At 39.7% G+C, this 19,132-nt stretch overlaps 1 protein-coding gene across 2 annotated transcripts in view; it reads right to left on the bottom strand.

Moving 5' to 3' along the window:
- SVEP1 (sushi, von Willebrand factor type A, EGF and pentraxin domain containing 1) overlaps positions 1 to 19,132 on the bottom strand; it is a 185,013-nt gene that overhangs the window by 7,088 nt on the left and 158,793 nt on the right. For both annotated transcript variants that reach the window (XM_060014343.1, XM_060014344.1), the window contains exons 41-46: positions 16,966 to 17,029; positions 15,434 to 15,607; positions 12,217 to 12,393; positions 8,125 to 8,295; positions 4,651 to 4,746; positions 2,769 to 2,864 (exon numbers count right to left, since the gene is read on the bottom strand). In XM_060014343.1, coding sequence (XP_059870326.1) covers positions 2,769 to 2,864; positions 4,651 to 4,746; positions 8,125 to 8,295; positions 12,217 to 12,393; positions 15,434 to 15,607; positions 16,966 to 17,029 — 778 coding nt within the window. The remainder of the gene's footprint in view (positions 1 to 2,768; positions 2,865 to 4,650; positions 4,747 to 8,124; positions 8,296 to 12,216; positions 12,394 to 15,433; positions 15,608 to 16,965; positions 17,030 to 19,132) is intronic.

Here is a 19,132-nt window from a genome sequence, read left to right as displayed (position 1 = left end):
AGTCTTGACTCCCTTCAGACCTTTCCTCCTACAATACATCTATAACCAAGTAGTGTTGACTCATCTCCCTAACGTCTCTCCAATCCATTCTTTTTGGTCGTCCTCATTTCTCTAGACTTCATAACGGCTTGCCAATTCTGCTTTGATAACTCCCTAACAAGTCTCCCTAATTTAAGTCTTGCTTTCTGCCCTTCTCCATACTGCTGCCAAAATCATTTTTCAAAAAGAAAATCTGATCACATGATTTTCCTGCTTAAGACCCTTTAGTGGCTTCTGTGGCTCAGAAGACATAATCCAGCATCTTGAACTTGGCATGCGACACGCTTCCTAATCTGGCTCTGCCCATCTTTACAGCTTCATTTCCAGCCACACCCCTCCACTGCCTCGGTGGCTTCAGCTCTATTTTGCTGATCACATTTGTGCTGCACTTCTACGCCTTTGGCTAGAACGAGCTCCTCCTGGTGACTCCTCTTCCTTTGATTCTGTGCTTGGAAAGCCTTATCTGAATGTCTGCACTTGGGTAGTTTACCCATCTTCGCTGTTGTCCTTTTAGAGAATTCAGTTAGCCTCTAGTCACCTACTTATAGGCCACTCTGTATCCCTTCTTATTTTCTACATTGGATTCTGGAGGGCAGGAGCTCCTGTTTTATATACTTTTGTATATTTAATATCAATACTTAGTGGGTATAAGTGGGATATGGGCTGAGGTAGCTGCAGCAAGATTGGAAAAAAAGACTATACGGCTCATGTCATTAAGGTGCTTAATGTCAGTTAGGGAGCTAAGGAGCTAAAAGAAATACAAATAAATCAGATCAACTGAGCTTTAAATGGCATGGTTCTAGCTAATTGTGTAATATCTATAGACATGGGATGTTAGAAGATAGATTATCGTGGTAGAGAGCAAGTTTAGGGACAAGAGGAAACTTAGGCAGGGCTTTGGAGGTTGGGTCAAGTTCCAATAGGTAGAGGAAGCCACACCTGCAGGGGACAGGATGTGACTAGCAGGATGGGAAGTAAGGTGTATCAGGTGTGCTGACGCCAGTCTGAGAGTCAGAAGAATTTGGGCTGGATGTGAAGACAACAGGCAACCATCTTAGGTTCTTAAAAAGGGCAATTCATGCCCAAGGTAGTCTGTAATGGTGTTGTTTTGGAAAAGGAGATGGGAAGGTCAAGTAGCAGACTCTGGCGGTGATCCAAAGGAGAGGTCTTTTACTAGCTGGTGAGAGTGGGGATAGAGTAAGATGCAAGAGATACTGTGCAGGAAGGAACAGAAGGAGTGCCGACACTGGTAATCTCAGATGAAGGGGAGGGAGAGTGGAGGATGTCTCCATCTGGAAGCATGACGCCACCACCTGCAGAGAGAAGATGCCTGGGAAAGGGCAAGGCTGGTTTGCAGGTAGGTTCAATTTTGTATGCATGAGAAATAGAGATAAATACCAAGGTTGATTTGTAATAAAGAAATACCAAATAGATTGCTGTAAGAGTTTCAAATAAAAGCTTCAAATTTAGCCTCCGGTGTCACATTCTTCCTTTTCTACACTCACGGATGCCTCACTTTTGGCTTTATGTGGGGTGGACGCACATCTGATTTTGCCTTTCACTACCATTTCCCTGGCTTACTTATTAATAGTGCCCCTTTCATTCTCAAAAACGTCCCAGTCTGGAGGCTAAATTATATGGTCACCCCAGCCTCAGAGCTCATGACAAGCTCTGGTGTCAGCTAGCCTCTTCTACTTCACAATTAACCTCACTAGGAGGTGGTATACATATTATTTACAGGAGGAATAGTGGAGTGTTAAATAAATATAGCAAGTTCTTTGCTTTTAATAGTTGCCTGAAAATTAGGACATTAAAAAGGTAAAAAAATCTATCATTTTAAACTGATTGATTTATTAGACAATTACTGAAGATCCTATCATATGCAGGCACTATGCTAGGTACTGAAGATATAAAGATCACAAAGGAATATCCCTGCCCTCAGGTGGCATATAATCTAGTGAGGGCAGGGAAAGATCAATTACCGAGCAATTAAACAGATATCCAAGTACAGTGGGATAAATGCCCGTATTTGAGATAGACAAGGGTTACTAAGGGGACATGTTTGTCACCAACAAATCAACAACAGTTTGTTACTGTCTTCCATGATAAGGAACCATCTCTTGTTGAGTTTTTTCACTTTAACTTAAATTGTATTTATTTAGAGCCTTGTTCTTTCTAGATAGGTACTGCGAATTTAGTGATTTAGCTTCATAGAGATTAAAATAAATATTCTTCCAAACTTCCGCATTATGTTTCCTCTACATTCTGCAAAATAGAGCAAATGACATGAAGAAGGCCGACAACTGAGTCGACTCAGATGCTCTTTTTTGTCACACGACCCCGAGAGGTGTCTCTGAGGCAGCCATAGGTTCAGCATTGAGACCGCCATTCAAGGGACCACCTTGAGGAATGATATATATATATATATATATATATATATATATATATATATTTTTTTTTTTTTTTTTTTTTTTGGATCTTTTCAACCAAGATCCCATGCGGCATGCGGGATCTTAGTTCCCCGACCAGGGATTGAACCAAGATCCCTGCATTGGAAGCGTGGAATCTTAACCACTGGACCGCCACGGAAGTCCCTTGAGGAATTCTTGAGAAATTCTGATACCCTTTTGTTTCGCTGCCACCTCTGAATCTAAGTCACACTCATCAGTGTCCTCTAGGGCTTCACGGAGTCAAGTCACCAAGAAAACAAACCATGAGAGGAGGCCTACCTGTGTGACAGCGGGACCCTGTCCAGCCAGATGGACAGTCGCACTGATAAGGTGCCACACAGCGACCGCCGTTCAGACAGGGAAGAATGCAGATTGCTAGAAAGGAGATCAAAAAGGATTTGATCAAAACACACACACTCAGATATGTTCAAGTGTTCAAAAAACATTTTCCAGGAGGAGTAAAACCTTGGATGAGCCACTAGCTAATCTTCCGTATGTGCTCTGTTTATTAATCAGTATCACTGGGAAGACACAATCCAGAAAGTCAGTCTGGACCCTCTACCTGATGTAATGACTCTAGTGCCAAATGCACTCTTTCCGAGAGGACACACCGTAATCGATGCCTGCTAAGTGCTTTGCTTTCTCTTCACAAACTAAGCAGAATGTTCTCCATTTGTTATCGTTTCAAATTTCCATTACAAATTACATAAAATGCTCTAAGAGGGTTTGGCTACCTCGAGATTCTCTTCTTGCCTTTAATTAAATGTGAGAATGGGAGTCAGATAAGCTCTTCCGTGGGCTGGTGTTGGCAACACATTAGTAGTGATGGGACAGCTCAGTCTTTATTTTCTTGGAGCTGAGGCCCGACGGTGACTGAATGAGGCCTCCCCTACACCCTCCATGGCAATCACTTCTCCTACTAGAAATTACTGAGCTCTGTGAAGAGGTGTAGTCTGTTTCAAAGGAGTGAGACTGTCTACTGGCTTGGTACTCAAAGCACGGTTCTCAAACCCAAAACGTTGGTATTACGTAGGACTTGGCTAGAAACGCAGAATCTCAGGTCCCAACCCAGATCTACCAAATCAGAATCTGCATTGAACTTCTCCCAGGTGTTTTGTATGCACAGTAAAGCTTGGGAAGGCCTGCTCTACGGCATTACCAGCGCATGCTCAGTGAACTAAGCCCAGCCTGTTGTTACCCCAGGGTAGATGCTCCCCGAGTCTCTGGATCCTTAGCATTATAGCAGGCCATGTGTGGGAGCCCTAGGTGGGAAGGCAGGATTGGAGAGAAGGAGATGGAAAGATGCAATTCTCTTCTTTCTGAATCACTGTGAGAACACTTGCTTTGGTGAGCTGTTAGCAGCCTAAATTGATTTCCATCCTATAGTTTCCTTTCTAGATGAGTTGAAATAGTTACACTTTAGAATCTCTTATAAAATGGCCTTAAAAAGAACTGATATAGACCAATGGCCATCATGTCAGTGACTCAATGCGATTTACACATTCCCAGTGAAACATGAAATCATTTTATCCATACATATATATCTTTTAAGATATTGAAACAGAGTGTAGTTTAGACATTAAAAGAAATTAAAACTATTCATTTACATGCTTTTGGAAATTCAAATTTAAATGCATTTCCATGAGGATGGAAATTCTATGTTAATTTATCAAGCACTGCATAGATATGAGAGTACCAACTTTCCTTACTTTCTTAATGGGGAAGAGCTACACTTAATTAATGGTGGGCTCCAAATCTTACCTGAAAAGTACAATGTTATGTAATGCCATGAATCTATACCAGCTGTAGCAATGAGTGGCACAGAGCACAAACAGAAGTGAGATAAAGGAAGACCAAGGTTGTGGAACCCTCTATTATAAGCTCCTTCCCAAGAAGATTCTTGGAAATCTGTGCCAGGAGGCAGATGAAGACGGCTTTGGATGGATCTCGATAACTGTATTTTTCAAGATCACTGATATTCTAGATGTTCTGCAACTAAATGACATATGTAAGTCAGCCCTTGGCCCTCTGTCTGGTCTGCTATGGGATTTAAGCCCGTGAATTTCTGCCACTAGTAAAGCCAGCTCCTGGTAACTCCCCTGAGTTGGCAACTTCTAGACCAACCACTGGGACTCAAAGTAAGATTTGAGGGCAGACTCACGCTCTTCACAGAGACGCCCCATCCAGCCGTCTGGACAGGAACAAGCATTTGGGCGTTGGCAGATACCTCCATTCTGACATGGGAACCGACATACAGCTGGAAAACAAGCAGAATGAGTCATAAATCTAGGGAATTATGGAAGGGTGGTTGTCAGAAAATAGCACTGATTATTTACATTTCATGGTATTTCCTTGAATCGAGTTTTAAGGAAGAGAAACAAAACCCAATCTCAAGATTCGGTTGGGGATGAGCATGAGGGGCTCAGGAGGGGCATAAACAAGCTTGGGTAGTTCTGAGACTGTAACTATCAACGTTTTCATAATTTGAGGATTCAGGGCAGGAGGGAACAAGGCGGCTTATATAAAAAGATAGTCTCTTTTGATCTGGACCAGGGGAAGTGCCCTTCTAGAAGATGCGAAAATTCTCTTCCAAAGGAGGCCTTTGATGGCCGGTAGCTCTTTGGTGATACCACTGTCCCACACTATCTTAAACAAGTGAAGAAACAAACAAACAAGTAAACAAACACACAACTTTCATTTGACTTCTGACTTTAAGTGACACCTGGGCTATTCCTTGAGGATACCACCTCCTCAGCCTCCCTCTGAAGAGGAGTTTGCACACACTCTTACAACCCATGTGTTGGTGATCTCATTTCTCACTGCTGCTTCCAGACAATTAATCTCCTTTCTCTTGCAATAACTCTTGCCTCTTTTGAGGCTCATGCCTTTCACTCACTGATTTCCTCAATTCTCCCTGCTCCCAAAGTCACTGAAGACTTTGGCATTTTTGACTTAAGACATGACACCATAAAACTCCTAGAAGAGAACATTAGCAAAACATTCTCTGACATAAATTGTAGCACTATTTTCTCAGGTCAGTTTCCCAAGGCAAAAGAAATAAAAGCAAAACTAAACAAATGGTACCTAATCAAACCTATAAGCTTTTGCATAGCAAAGGAAACCATAAGCAAAATGAAAAGACAACCTATGGGCTGGGAGAAAATATTTGCAAATGATGCTACCGACAAGGGCTTAATTTCCAAAATATACAAACAGCCCATACAATTCAATATCAAAAAAACCCAACAAGCTAATTTAAAAATGGGCAGAAGACCTAAATAGACATTTCTCCAAAGAAGACACACAGATGGCCAACAGGCACATGAAAAGATGCTCAACATCACTAGTTATTAGAGAAATGTAAACCAAAACTACAATGAGTTATCACCTCACACTGGTCAGAATGGCCATCATCAAAAAGTCTACAAATAATAAACGCTGGACAGGGTGTGGAGAAAACCCTCCTACACTGTTGGTGGGAATGTAAATTGGTGCAGCCACTAAGGAGAAGAGTATGGAGGTCCCTTAAAAATTTTTAAAAAGTTACCATATTAGTTACCGTATGATCCAGCATTCCTACTCCTGGGCATACATCCAAAAAAGACAAAAACTGTAATACGAAAAGATGCATGCACCCCAGTGTTCTTAGCAGACAATGGCCAATAGCTATTAGCAGACAATAGCTGCTAATAGCCAATATCTAATAGCAGACAACAGACAACAGCCAAGAAGCAACCTAAGTGTCCATCAACCTAAGTGTCCATATATATATGCACACGTGCGTGCGCGCACACACACACACACACACACACACACACAATGGAATATTACTCAGCCATAAAGAAGAATGAAATATTGCCATTTGCAGCAACATGGATGGACCTAGGATTATCATACTAAGTGAAGTACGTCAGAGAAGACAAATATTATGATATCACTTATATGTGGAAACTAAAAAATAATACAAATGAACTTATTTACAAAACAGAAAAAGACTCACAGATAAAGAAAACAAAATTATGGTTACCAAAGGGGAAAGGAGGAGGAGTATGGGACCAACAGATAAACAATACTATATATAAAATAAATAAAAAGGATTTATTGTATAGCATAGGGAACTATATACAATATCTTTTTTTTTTTTGGCAGGGGGCCGCACCATGCGGGCTTGTGGGATCTTAGTTTGCCAACCAGATATTGAACCCGGGCCCTCGGCAGTGAAAGTGCAGAGTCCTAACCACTGGATCGGCAGGGAATTCCCTCAATATCTTGTAATAACCTCTAATGGAAAAGAATCTGGAAAAGAATATATATCCGAATCACTTTGCTGTACACCTGAAACTAACACAGTATTGTAAATCAACTATAAAATTGAAAAATCAACAATAAAATAATAAAAAAAGACTTTGGCCTTTTTTCACCCCAAATCCAAATCTGACCACTGTCCTCATGGCCATGTGGACAACCCACCTAACAACCTGATTATTCTTTTAGCTCCTTGGTAATGTCTGTCTTGTTCAGTAGCAGAATTCCTCACTTTTAGTATTTGTAGAATGAATGGAATAATTATTATGATTTGTAAAAAAAAGTAGCCTATCTTATTAGAGAAATGTGAGTTTTAGAAGGACATACTAGGATGTCTCATTATCTACCTCATTCCATTTTGCAGAATTTTCAACATAGAAACCTCCCCCCACCGAGAAGATATTATTATTATTATTTTTTTTTTTAGTTTTATTTATTTATTTATTTTTGGCTGCGTTGGGTCTTCGTTGCTGCACACAGGCTTTCTCTAGTTGTGGCGAGCGGGGGCTACCCTTCGTTGCGGTGCGCGGGCTTCTCGTTGCGGTGGCTTCTCTTGTTGTGGGGCCTGGGGTCTAGGCGCGTGCAGGCTCAGTAGTTGTGGCTTGCGGGCTCAGTAGTTGTGGCTCATGGGCTTAGTTGCTCCACGGCATGTGGGATCTTCCTGGACCAGGGCTCGAACCCGTGTCCCCTGCATCGGCAGGCAGATTCTTAACCACTGCACCACCAGGGAAGTCCCCGAGAAGATATTATTGAATGCACTCACAAAATTCATCCTTAGGTTTGCAAATTCAATCCAGCAAGTAAAGAGACAGCTTGTGTAAACATGGAATGCTCGCCACCAGCCCCTGGCATGTCCACGGAGACCAAGTGGTGGGCTCTGCTTCCTTGGGGCCACCCAGTACCTCTTGTCTCATACTCTGCTCTCTGGGTGGGCTGCCTCATCCCTTATGGGGCTCAGGGGTCTGCTCAGGATGGACGAGTAGAACTGGAATCTGTGTTGAAACACCTGAGTGTCCAGGAGGTGCCCTCATTGCCCAGACATGACACAGCTCCCCTTAGTAGCTGGAGAACACTTCCAAGATTTGGAGAGAAGACTTGCGTAAGGAGCCACGATTGACTCAGAAAGGGGCCATGTGCTGGGCCAGAGGTCTGTGTGCAAGCCTTCAAAAATCAAACTCATAAAGTTAAGGAAAATGACACACATGTTAAAAGAAGACTGAAAGCCAAGGAAAGATAAAATAGCATGCATACCAGTTGTTGGCCATATCAGACTGCCATATACATTTTCCTACAGCTTCAGTAAGAACTAACCATTCAAATATTTCCTTACCTCTGCAGACAGGAGGTGATGTCCAGGTTCCATTCTCTAGGCAAACACTCCTCAGAGAACCCTCCAACACGTATCCACTGTAACACGAGTAGGTGATCATGTCCCCATACTGATAATGTACACCTCGGGCAATGGCATTTTCTACGTGAGTTGGTGGACCACATGAGATTTCTATAGGAAAACCAAAAATATAATTAAGCTTGTGCTACTAACCCAGTCAGTGGTTGGGAGAGGACACAGTCTCACCTCTAAGACTTAAAGAGGAAAGACAAAATACACAAAGGTAACCTTTTCACTTACATAATATCTAAAAGACACCAGAAACTAAAAGCATCACCTGCTGCTCTCTAGAAAAATTAGATGTACAATCAAAGGTTTTGTCTTCTGATTCATATGTTGAAGCTGAGCTATTTTATACTCAAGGCAGTAAGTCTTGCCTTCTTATACCTCGTCGAAGAGGTATAAGAACTTCAATGCAGCATGCTTGTCAAATAAGAAGAGAAGAAGCATGGGGATTATTTATAGTCTACCACTTTAGAGTAAAGATCATGAATTGTAGTACTGCAGATTCCACCATGGCTGTTTTATTAGTGCCTAGAACAGTGCCTGGCGTACAATGGGCTCTCGATACATGTTTGAAAAATGAGTAAATGAATGAATACTGTCTCTAGCCCAAAGATACTCCATTTACACAGCTTGATGAGGTTTATGAAATTCAAGGTTTCACATTAGTTTCCCTCTCCAAGACGGTAAAGCAGTGACTCTCTTCTTTTGGAAAGTGTAAGATTGAAGGAGAATCCTCTCTTTTAAAAGCGCATGTACTGAACATTTAAATAAAAACGTTTATAACTAATTTTGCTTTGAGAACTTTACAAGAGAATAAACTAGATAACTAGAGTTTTTCTGTGGTGTCTCACAAGACAAGGACTCGATTGGAGTCAGGACTCTCATTAGTATCCAGTTTGTATAAGGCTAACTTTTAGATGAGTCTTCATGAACTGGCTTCTAAAAGGTCATTTTGTGGTCATAATGCTATTAAAATCTTGCCAGAGGGGATGATCAATTTGTCTGATTCTTCTAAATTTTCTTTTCCTTCTAAGGTAGTTAAAAACATTAATTCAATCAGTCAGATTTCCAATATGTATCAATGCATACGGTGTACCAGAAACTGGAAAGAAATAAATGGAGAAAATGCTGTACCTTTGCTCAGACAAATGGGTGAAGATAGACAAAGAAATACTGTCGTACAACTTAAAAAGAGCTATATTAGAGGTCCGGATGCCATACTGTAGAAAAATTGAGGAGAATGTAACTAATTATGCTTAGGATTGTCAGGGTACGAATCACAACGACAGTGGCCTTTGGACCAGGCCATAAAGCCTGAGTGGATCAGAGGACTGTTGCTTCCAGGCTGGGGGAACAGCATGTAAAAAGATACCAGTGAGCTTGAAGGTTCACAGACGTGGTTGTCAAAGCACGGATTTCAGGCCACCTATGTGGGAATCAGCTTGGGTTCTTATTAAAAATGCAAACTTCTGGGCTTTCTAGCTTTTGAGTCTGCATCTTACATACTCTCCCCAGAGGATTCTCATACACACTAAATGTTCATCACTGATTTGTAGTGATAAATAGCAGGATGAGGTGAAAAGGATGAGGAAGGTGGCTGCTTTGGTCCCTCAGGAAGGATATTTGTTCTAAGCCAAAGACTTCCTGTCTAACAGAAAATGCAAAAGAGGGATTGAGGACAACAACTGTGGAAACTGTCTCCTCTCCTAGGCAACCCCGGATCTTCTCAAGAATACTGAGGAATAATTAAGCATGCACTGAAGGGACATTTGTAATAAATGCATGTCTCTCCTGGCTCTCGCTTCCAGTCCCCTGAGTGGTAAGTCTCCGGGAGCTAAGGTCAACGTGAGGATATGTGGGCAGAATCGGGCCACTTGGCCTGCTTTAGTTCAGGCTGATGGCTTTAAAGGAGCCTAGACAGTCAAGGCTTATACATACTTAGTTCTTCCCACTTCACTAGGGGTAGATTTCATAAGGAGTTGGGACCCAAATCCCAGCTAAAAGTATGATACACACTTTTCTGGAGTAAAATCAGAATTCTAATGCTGCAGTAGGCTGCTAGCTGAAAATTCAAGGATTTGGGGCTATTTTTCAGCTCTTCCTATCAGGACATATCACAAATATATACCAATTCATTTTTCAAAACAAACCTATAAGATAGGAATTATTGGTGCTATTTACAAATGAGAACTCCAAAGTTCAGAGAAGTTAGGGCACTAGCATAAGTTTAGAATTAGAAAGTTTTGAGGACAGAACTCAAACCCAGGTTTTCTCTGATTTCAGAATCCCCATTGCCTTCATATGCACATTTTTTTTTTTTTTTTTTTTTGCGGTACGCGGGCCTCTCACTGTTGTGGCCTCTCCCGTTGAGGAGCACAGGCTCCGGACGCGCAGGCTCAGCGGCCATGGCTCACGGGCATAGCTGCTCTGCGGCCTGTGGGATCTTCCCGGACCGGGGCACGAACCCATGTCTCCTACATCGGCAGGCGGACTCTCAACCACTGCGCCACCAGGGAAGCCCCCATATGCACATTTTTAATCTCATTAATTAAAGTGCAAGTGTTCCGAAGATGAAGACCACTGTAGGCATAACATAGTTTTATACTATGTAGCCCATTACCTCGCATCTGGTTAGACTCAATGAATATTTGTTAGTTGACTGCTGTAGAGGGAGTAGCCTGGACCACAAAGGAGGGCAGGATATTGGGCAGGAAAGATGCTTTATGTGTGTTAAGAAATGTCAAGAGTTCTATAGAAAGGAATGAAATAATGCCGTTTGCAGCACTAGAGATTATCACCCTAAGTGAAGTTAAGTCAGACAGAGAAAGACAAATATCATATGATATCACTTATATGTGGAATCTAAGAAATGATACAAGTGAACTTATTTATAAAACAGAAACAGACCCACAGACATATAAAACAATCTTATGGTTACTAAAGGGAAAGGAGGGGGAGGGATAACTTAGGAATTTGGGATTAACAGATACACACTACTATATATAAAGTAGCACAGGGTACTATATTCAATATCTTGTAATAACCTATACGGGAAAAGAATCTGAAAAAGAATATATATATATATAGATATTTGTAACTGAATCACTTTGCTGTCCACCCGAAACTAACACAACATTGTATATCTACTAGACTTCAATAAAAGAAAAAAATAGCAAATGCTTATGTAAATTAAAATATTTAAAAAAGCAGAATAATGTCAAGAGTTATCACAAGGCAGCAAGAGATGCTGCCAGACTGTGTGTTAGGTATCAGCATGGTGCTAGCCCAGAGGCTTTCCAGTTGTGGTTCCAGCACCAGCAGTATTGCCATCAGCAACACCTGGGAAACTGTTAAAGATGCAAATTCTCAGGCCTCACTCCAGACCTATTGAATCAGACACTCTAGGATGGGCCCAGCAATCTGCTTTTTAAAATTTTTTTTAAATATTTATTTATTTACATACATATGCATGCATGTATGCTACACCGGGTCTTAGTTGCAGCATGTGGGATCTAGTTCCCTGACCAGGGATTGAACCCAGGCCCCCTGCATTGGAAGCATGGAGTCTTAATCACTGGACCACCAGGGAAGTCTCCCAGCAATCTGTTTTTAACAAGCCCTCTAGGTGGTTCTGATATCCGCTCAAGCTGGAGAACCACGGTGAAATAAGTTTTGTATTGCAAATCATGCATAGCCCATTAAAGGAGAGTTTAGGGACTCTGACAGCGTGGAGAAAAAAAGGTATTTTAGATTTAATATCTTGCTCACTCTTAGAAGAGCACGTTTTGAAAACCTGTTCAGTAAATTCTGGTCAGGCAGGTTTTAGTCTAGTTCTGGATTGTGTTTTTATGTTTGGATTTTAAATTAAAAAAAAAATTTTTTTAAGTAGCAAGACAGAAGTTGATGACCATGATAAGACAGAGTTCTAAATATCTACATGTAAGTTGCCTGATTGAAAATAATCTCCCAAAGATGAGAAAACACTTCCCACTAATGAAATTCACTGGATTCCATGTGTTGACTTACTTTCACATCTGGCACTTGTCTGTGTCCACGTCTCGTCAGGGTTGCAGGTGATGATGCTTTGGCCCTGGAGCAGGAATCCTTCCCTACACTTGATAGATACGTTCTGATCGACATAAAACTCCTTTTCAGAAAGCACAGCATTCTCAGGGATCACAAAAGGGACAGGGCATGGATTTGCTGTTAAAAATAAAAGAAAATGTGTACTGGTATTTTCCCTCTTTTCTGAGTTTGTTTCTTTGAAGGCAGAGCATTAGCCCTGCTGGAGCTGGGTTCTCAGTAATGATAATATAAGGCTTAAAAATACAGAACTTCACACCATCACCCTGATACCAAAACCGGACAAAGATGTCACAAAAAAAGAAAACTACAGGCCAATATCACTGATGAACATAGATGCCAAAATCCGCAACAAAATACTAGCAAACAGAATCCAACAGCACATTAAAAGGATCATACACCATGATCAAGTGGGGTTTATCCCAGGAATGCAAGGATTCTTCAATATACGTAAATCAATCAATGTGATACACCACGTTAACAAATTGAAGGAGGAAAACCATGTGATCATCTCAATAGATGCAGAAAAAGCTTTTAACAAAATTCAACACCCATTTATGATAAAAACTCTCCAGAAACTAGGGATACAGGGAACCTACCTCAACATAATAAAGGTCATATATGACACACCCACAGCCAACATCGTTCTCAATGGTGAAAAACTGAAAACATTTCCTCTAATATCAGGAAAAGACAAGGTTGCCCACTCTCACCACTATTATTCAACATAGTTTTGGAAGTTTTAGCCACAGCAATCAGAGAAGAAAAAGAAATAAAAGGAATCCAAATCAGAAAAGAAGTAAAACTGTCACTGTTTGCAGATGACAAGATACTATACATAGAGAATCCTAAAGATGCTACCAGAAAACTACTAGAGCTAATTAATGAATTTGGTAGAGTAGCAGGGTACAAAATTAATGCACAGAAATCTCTTGCATTCCTATACACTAACAACGAAAAATCTGAAAGAGAAATTAAGGAAACACTCCCATTTACCAATGCAACAAAAAGAATAAAATACCTAGGAATAAACCTAGCTAAGGAGACAAAAGATCTGTATGCAGAAAACTACAAGACACTGATGAAAGAAATTAAAGATGATACAAACAGATAGAGAGATATACCATGTTCTTGGATTGGAAGAATCAACATTGTGAAAATGAAAAATGACCCAAAGCAATCTACAGATTCAATGCAATCCCTATCAAACTACCAAGGGCCATTTTCACAGAACTAGAACAAAAAATTTCACAATTTGTATGGAAACACAAAAGACCCCGAATAGCCAAAGCAATCTTGAGAAAGAAAAACGGAGCAGGCAGAATCAGGCTCCCAGACTTCAGACTATACTACAAAACTACAGTAATCAAGACAGTATGGTACTGGCACAAAAACAGAAAGACAGATCAATGGAACAGGATAGAAAGCCCAGAGATAAACCCACGCACATATGGTCACCTTATCTTTGATAAAGGAGGCAAGAGTATACAGTGGAGGAAAGACAGGCTCTTCAATAAGTGGTGCTGGGAAAACTGGACAGCTACATGTAAAAGAATGAAATTAGAACACTTTCTAACACCATACACAAAAGTAAACTCAAAATGGATTGAAGACCTAAATGTAAGGCCAGACACTATAAAACTCTTAGAGGAAAACATAGGCAGAACACTCTATGACATAAATCATAGAAAGAGTCTTTTTGATCCACCTCCTAGAGAAATGGAAATAAAAACAAAAACAAACAAATGGGACCTAATGAAACGTAAAAGCTTTTGCACAGCAAAGGAAACCATATACAAGACGAAAATTCAACCCTCAGAATGGGAGAAAATATTTGCAAATGAAGCAGCTGACAAAGGATTAATCTCTAAAATATACAAGCAGTTCATGCAGCTCAACATCAAAAATCAAACAACCCAATCCAAAAATGGGCAGAAGACCTAAACAGACATTTCTCCAAAGAAGATATACAGATTGGCAACAAACACATGAAAGAATGCTCAACATCACTAATCACTAGAGAAATGCAAATCAAAACAAAAATGGGCAGAAGACCTAAACAGACATTTCTCCAAAGAAGATATACAGATTGGCAACAAACACATGAAAGAATGCTCAACATCACTAATCACTAGAGAAATGCAAATCAAAACAAAAATGAGGTATCACCTCACACCAGTCAGAATGGCCATTGTCAAAAATCTACAAACAATAAATGCTGGAGAGGGTGTGGAGAAAAGGGAACCCTCCTGCACTATTGGTGGGAATGTAAATTGATAAAGCCACTATGGAGAACAGTATGGAGGTTCCTTAAAAAACTAAAAATAGAACTATCATATGACCCAGCAATCCCACTACTGGGCATATACCCTGAGAAAACGATAATTCAAAAAGAGTCATATACCACAATGTTCACTGCAGCACTATTTACAGTAGCTAGGACATGGAAGCAACCTAAGTGTCCATTGACAGATGAATGGATAAAGAAGAAGTGGCACATATATACAATGGAATATTACTCAGCCTTAAAAAGAAACAAAATTGAGTTATTTGTATTGAGGTGGATGGACCTAGAGTTGGTCACACAGAATGAAGTAAGTCAGAAAGAGAAAAACAAATACCGTATTCTAACACAAGTACATGGAATCTAAAAATAAAAAAAAGGTTCTGATGAACATAGGGGCAGGACAGAAATAAAGACATATGTAGAGAATGGACTTGAGGGCATGGGGGGGGAGAAGGGTAGGCTGGGACAAAGTGAGAGAGTAATATTGACATATATACACTACCAAATATAAAATAGATAGCTAGTGGGAAGCAGCTGCATAGCACAGGGAGATCAGCTCAGTCTCGACCACCTAGAGGGGTGGGACAGGGAGGGTGGGAGAGAGACACAAGAGGGAGGGGATATGGGGATATATGTATGCATATAGCTGATTCACTCTGTTATACAGCAGAAACTAACACAACATTATAAAGCAATTATATTCCAATAAAGATGTTAAAAAAAATACCCCATAATATTTGGTTTGGATATGCACAGATTTCTTTCTCTGGGCCAATCTCACCTATAGGTGAATTTTCCACCATGGTTTACACATTTGGGAAACTAATTAGAAAACTGAATCTGAGTTAATCCCCTCCTAAGGTCAACACACACGTTTGCAGAGAGGAACTGGGTGGCTCCAAGTCCCATTTTCCGTGCAGGAGGCCTCGGGTGCCCCTTCAAGGCTGTAGCCTCTGTTGCAGGAATACACCACGCTGGGTCCAGCAGTACTGTTTTCAACTTCAGCTTTCCCGTTCAGAAACCCAAGTGGAGCTTCACACTTGGTCTCTAAAAACAAAAAGAAAAGCTTCATCTTAAGTGATTTTCCCAGTCCTCTTTCCTTCTGCAAAGAACTTTATCACTTATTTAATAATTCAGAAAGAAAAAGAAAAGAAAACCACAGAGTAACACGTTCCATACAGAACATTTTCTTACTATCTTGCATTTCAGAGATAGAAACTATTCAAACCATTATCATTGTAGTTTGAATTAAACCTACTGCAAAACGGAAACAATCCCCTCACCGACACCATAGCAGTTTCCTATTCCAGACATAGGTGTTTCCTTTTCATTCTCCTCTCCTTTCACCCTGCATGTACATTCACACACTTTTTGATAATGAGCAACTGAGATAAAAAAATGCTATTACTGGGAATGCCCAATGATGCCTTTCTGTGACTTGAGATGTTACTCAATGTTTATGTACACACACACACGCACACACGGTTCTTTTTTAGAACTAAAAAGTCATATTCCCCATTGAATTTCAGCCATATAATATTGCTTAAAAGACTTAAGATTCCTATTGCATACAAAATCAACTGATTAATCTATACTAGACAGTATGGTTGAAACAACAGTGAACAAAGGTTCAGGTACCCCAAGTCCTAGTGTTAGCTCTGTCACTAACTTCATTTCTGATACTGGGCAGGTCAAATCGCCCTCTCCCAGCCCGTTTTCACTCATTGGTCAACTCAATGGTCTGGACTATATTATTCAAGAGGCCCCTTCTAGTTTGAAAATTTGATGACTCCTCCAGAATTATTAAGAGAAAAACATTTTTAAGCCTGCCATTTTGATTGGTTTGTAACTATTGTATTTACATACATTGTCTTTCGGCAGAGGAGTAATATGAGCCATATCCTAGGAACAGTCACCTGTATTCACCCACATCCTGCTAAATACACTTGACTGTTCTCATACAATGAGTTAATGAAAGTTCCACAGACAGTGTGAATATTCATTTATTGGACAGTGGTACCAACATCATTTTAAGAAGATGTTAGTATTGCCCAGGACTGTTACCAAGGCAACAGCTCTAAGCCTTCTAATTTATTATTATTTTGGGGAAAAACCCATAAAAAGCCAGGTAAACTCAATAATTAACTAGTTTCTAAACAAAATGTTTGCCATTCCAGGGTCAGCAATCTTGTGCTCTATTGCAGTTTAATCATTAATCTCTACCACAGTGTTTCACCCTTCTATTGCTTTGGTGCCCTTGAGCAAAAGCCCGTAAAAGGTTCTCATGCAGTTCACGGAGTCAATTTTTTTTTTTAATTACAAAAATGACTTATAAAGAAAATGTGGCCACATTGTTATTTTGTGTCCTTAGTATCGTTTTGGGGACCAAGTGTCATTTGACTTACTTTTGCACGTTGCCACCCCTCCACTCCACTGTCCGTTCTCCTGACAGACCCGTTCCCTGTTCCCCTGTGAATCAATGAAAACAGGTCATTGACAAGATGGTACCTCTATAATGAAAAACTAAGGGAATGCAAAGTCACCTCAGATGTGAACTTGAAACTCTTGGCACTGGAATGCTAAATAAATTCATTAAATAAATATAGTTTAAGAGGGAGGTTTAAACTTTCAAAAATGTTTTCATCAAATTACCTCAAAATTCGTATTCTGGCTGATGAGTGTAATTAAGCTGCAGGCTTGGTTTCACTTTTTGTTTAAATGATAACTAATTATAACCAATAGCAAAGACTGATGAAGAATGTGTCTGAAATGTCAGAGAGGTATATTTGCTTAGGACACTTAAAAATATTTTGACTTAAATTTATTTTTTAATACCTGAGAGGTACAGCAAAGACGGTGAATTAGTTTATTTATACCCTTGGACATGAAACATGTCAAGATATCTTATTGGTATCAGGATTGACTTTTTGACAATGTAACGTATCCATTAAAGATAAACTTACCCTATTAAGGTCCCGAGCAAGTAAAATTTTATATATTTTGAGTAAAAATCTTTCTAAAATTTATTTCCCTGCCTTCAGAAATAGAGTAAAAATAATGTAATTTACTTAAAAAAATATTTATAGTTGTTATTCAATGCACTTTTGGTATATTTTCCAATATCCCATAGCCCTTGGGGGCTATACAGGCTGTCTGCGCCCCCTAGAGTTATTATGGGCTGAGCTAGGCTAAGATTACTGGGTTTTTATTTCTGGATATAATTTTTATGCGACCTTGCTGCCTCTTTCTTTGTTGTTTATCTTTTACTGTAATCATCAGTGTTCCTAATGATAACCTTTTCCCATGTTTTAAATTCCTAATTTACTATGGAATAATAATACGATAAATAAAATTCTCTAACATTATATGTTAAAAAAAAAGATTAGGTTCCAAGTAATGTATTAAGGGGCTTGACCCTAAGTCAAGTATATGAACCTTAGCACATGGACTTTGTCTCATGGCTTTTCAATCCTCAGAGCTCTTTGGATACATATCCTCTTGAAGCTGTGTTCTAAATTAGTAAGATGTCTGAAAAGGAGCCATTGCCTCTACTTTGGTTTTTATCTGATTGACTGATGTCTTTTATCCTTCATCTTCTATTCAAAGGTATTTACTTTGAGCTATCAGTTTAATTACTGACAAATCTTTACGTATAAAAAATCCATTGACTTTGATGGAAGGATACTCTCCTGACTTTCCAAGAAAATAATTGAACCAATAAAATTAAATTTTTAAAAAATATATATTCATTATTTTCTTCTTATTGAAAAAATAATATGTTTTGACTACAGAAAGGTTGGAAAACATGAAAGAAAAGTACAAAGGATTCTAGGATTCTTCATTCAGAGATAAACCCTGTTAACATTTGCTGTACTTTTGTTGTGTTTATATACTTAGGTATGCACAGGAAAATATACTATTCTAGTTTGTGAATTATTCTTTATTACTTTTTTTTTTTTGCAGTATGCGGGCCTCTCACTGCTGTGGCCTCTCCCGTTGCGGAGCAAAGGCTCCGGACGCAACAGGCTCAGCGGCCATGGCTCACGGGCCCAGCTGCTCCGCGGCATGTGGGATCTTCCCGGACCGGGGCACGAACCCGTGTCTCCTGCATCGGCAGGTGGACTCTCAACCACTGCGCCACTAGGGAAGCCCTCTTTATTACTTTTGAGGAAGTATATGACAAGCCATCAAAGCCAGCTCCCTATTTGGGTACTTCCAGAGTGGACTACACCCAAGTAGCTAATTTTAGTCAATAGGTTAGCATTTTTCCCACTAAGATATTTTCCTTTTTCTTCCAATAATTCACATAATATTCTGTTTCAATTATGTCAATTTTTGTTCCAATAAAAACTCAACTCTATTTTCTGTAATTATTGCTGTAAAAAAAAAACCAAACACCATCTGTTGGTTCCCTCCTTAGTAAGTTGCAAATTTTATCATGCTTTTCCTTCTTTCTTTTTCTCTCTCTATCCCTTTACTTATCTTGCTTTTGTTTTGTTTTTTATCCAGAGTTTTAGATCCAGATTAGCATCAAGTTACTATTTTTGACATAATGTATCTTTAATCAACAAT

This window comes from Delphinus delphis, chromosome 6 (assembly GCF_949987515.2).
Source record: "Delphinus delphis chromosome 6, mDelDel1.2, whole genome shotgun sequence".
Taxonomy (NCBI): Eukaryota; Metazoa; Chordata; class Mammalia; order Artiodactyla; family Delphinidae; genus Delphinus; species Delphinus delphis.
The sequence above is the reverse complement of the archived record's forward strand: the minus strand, read 5'-3'. Positions and strand labels throughout refer to the sequence as shown.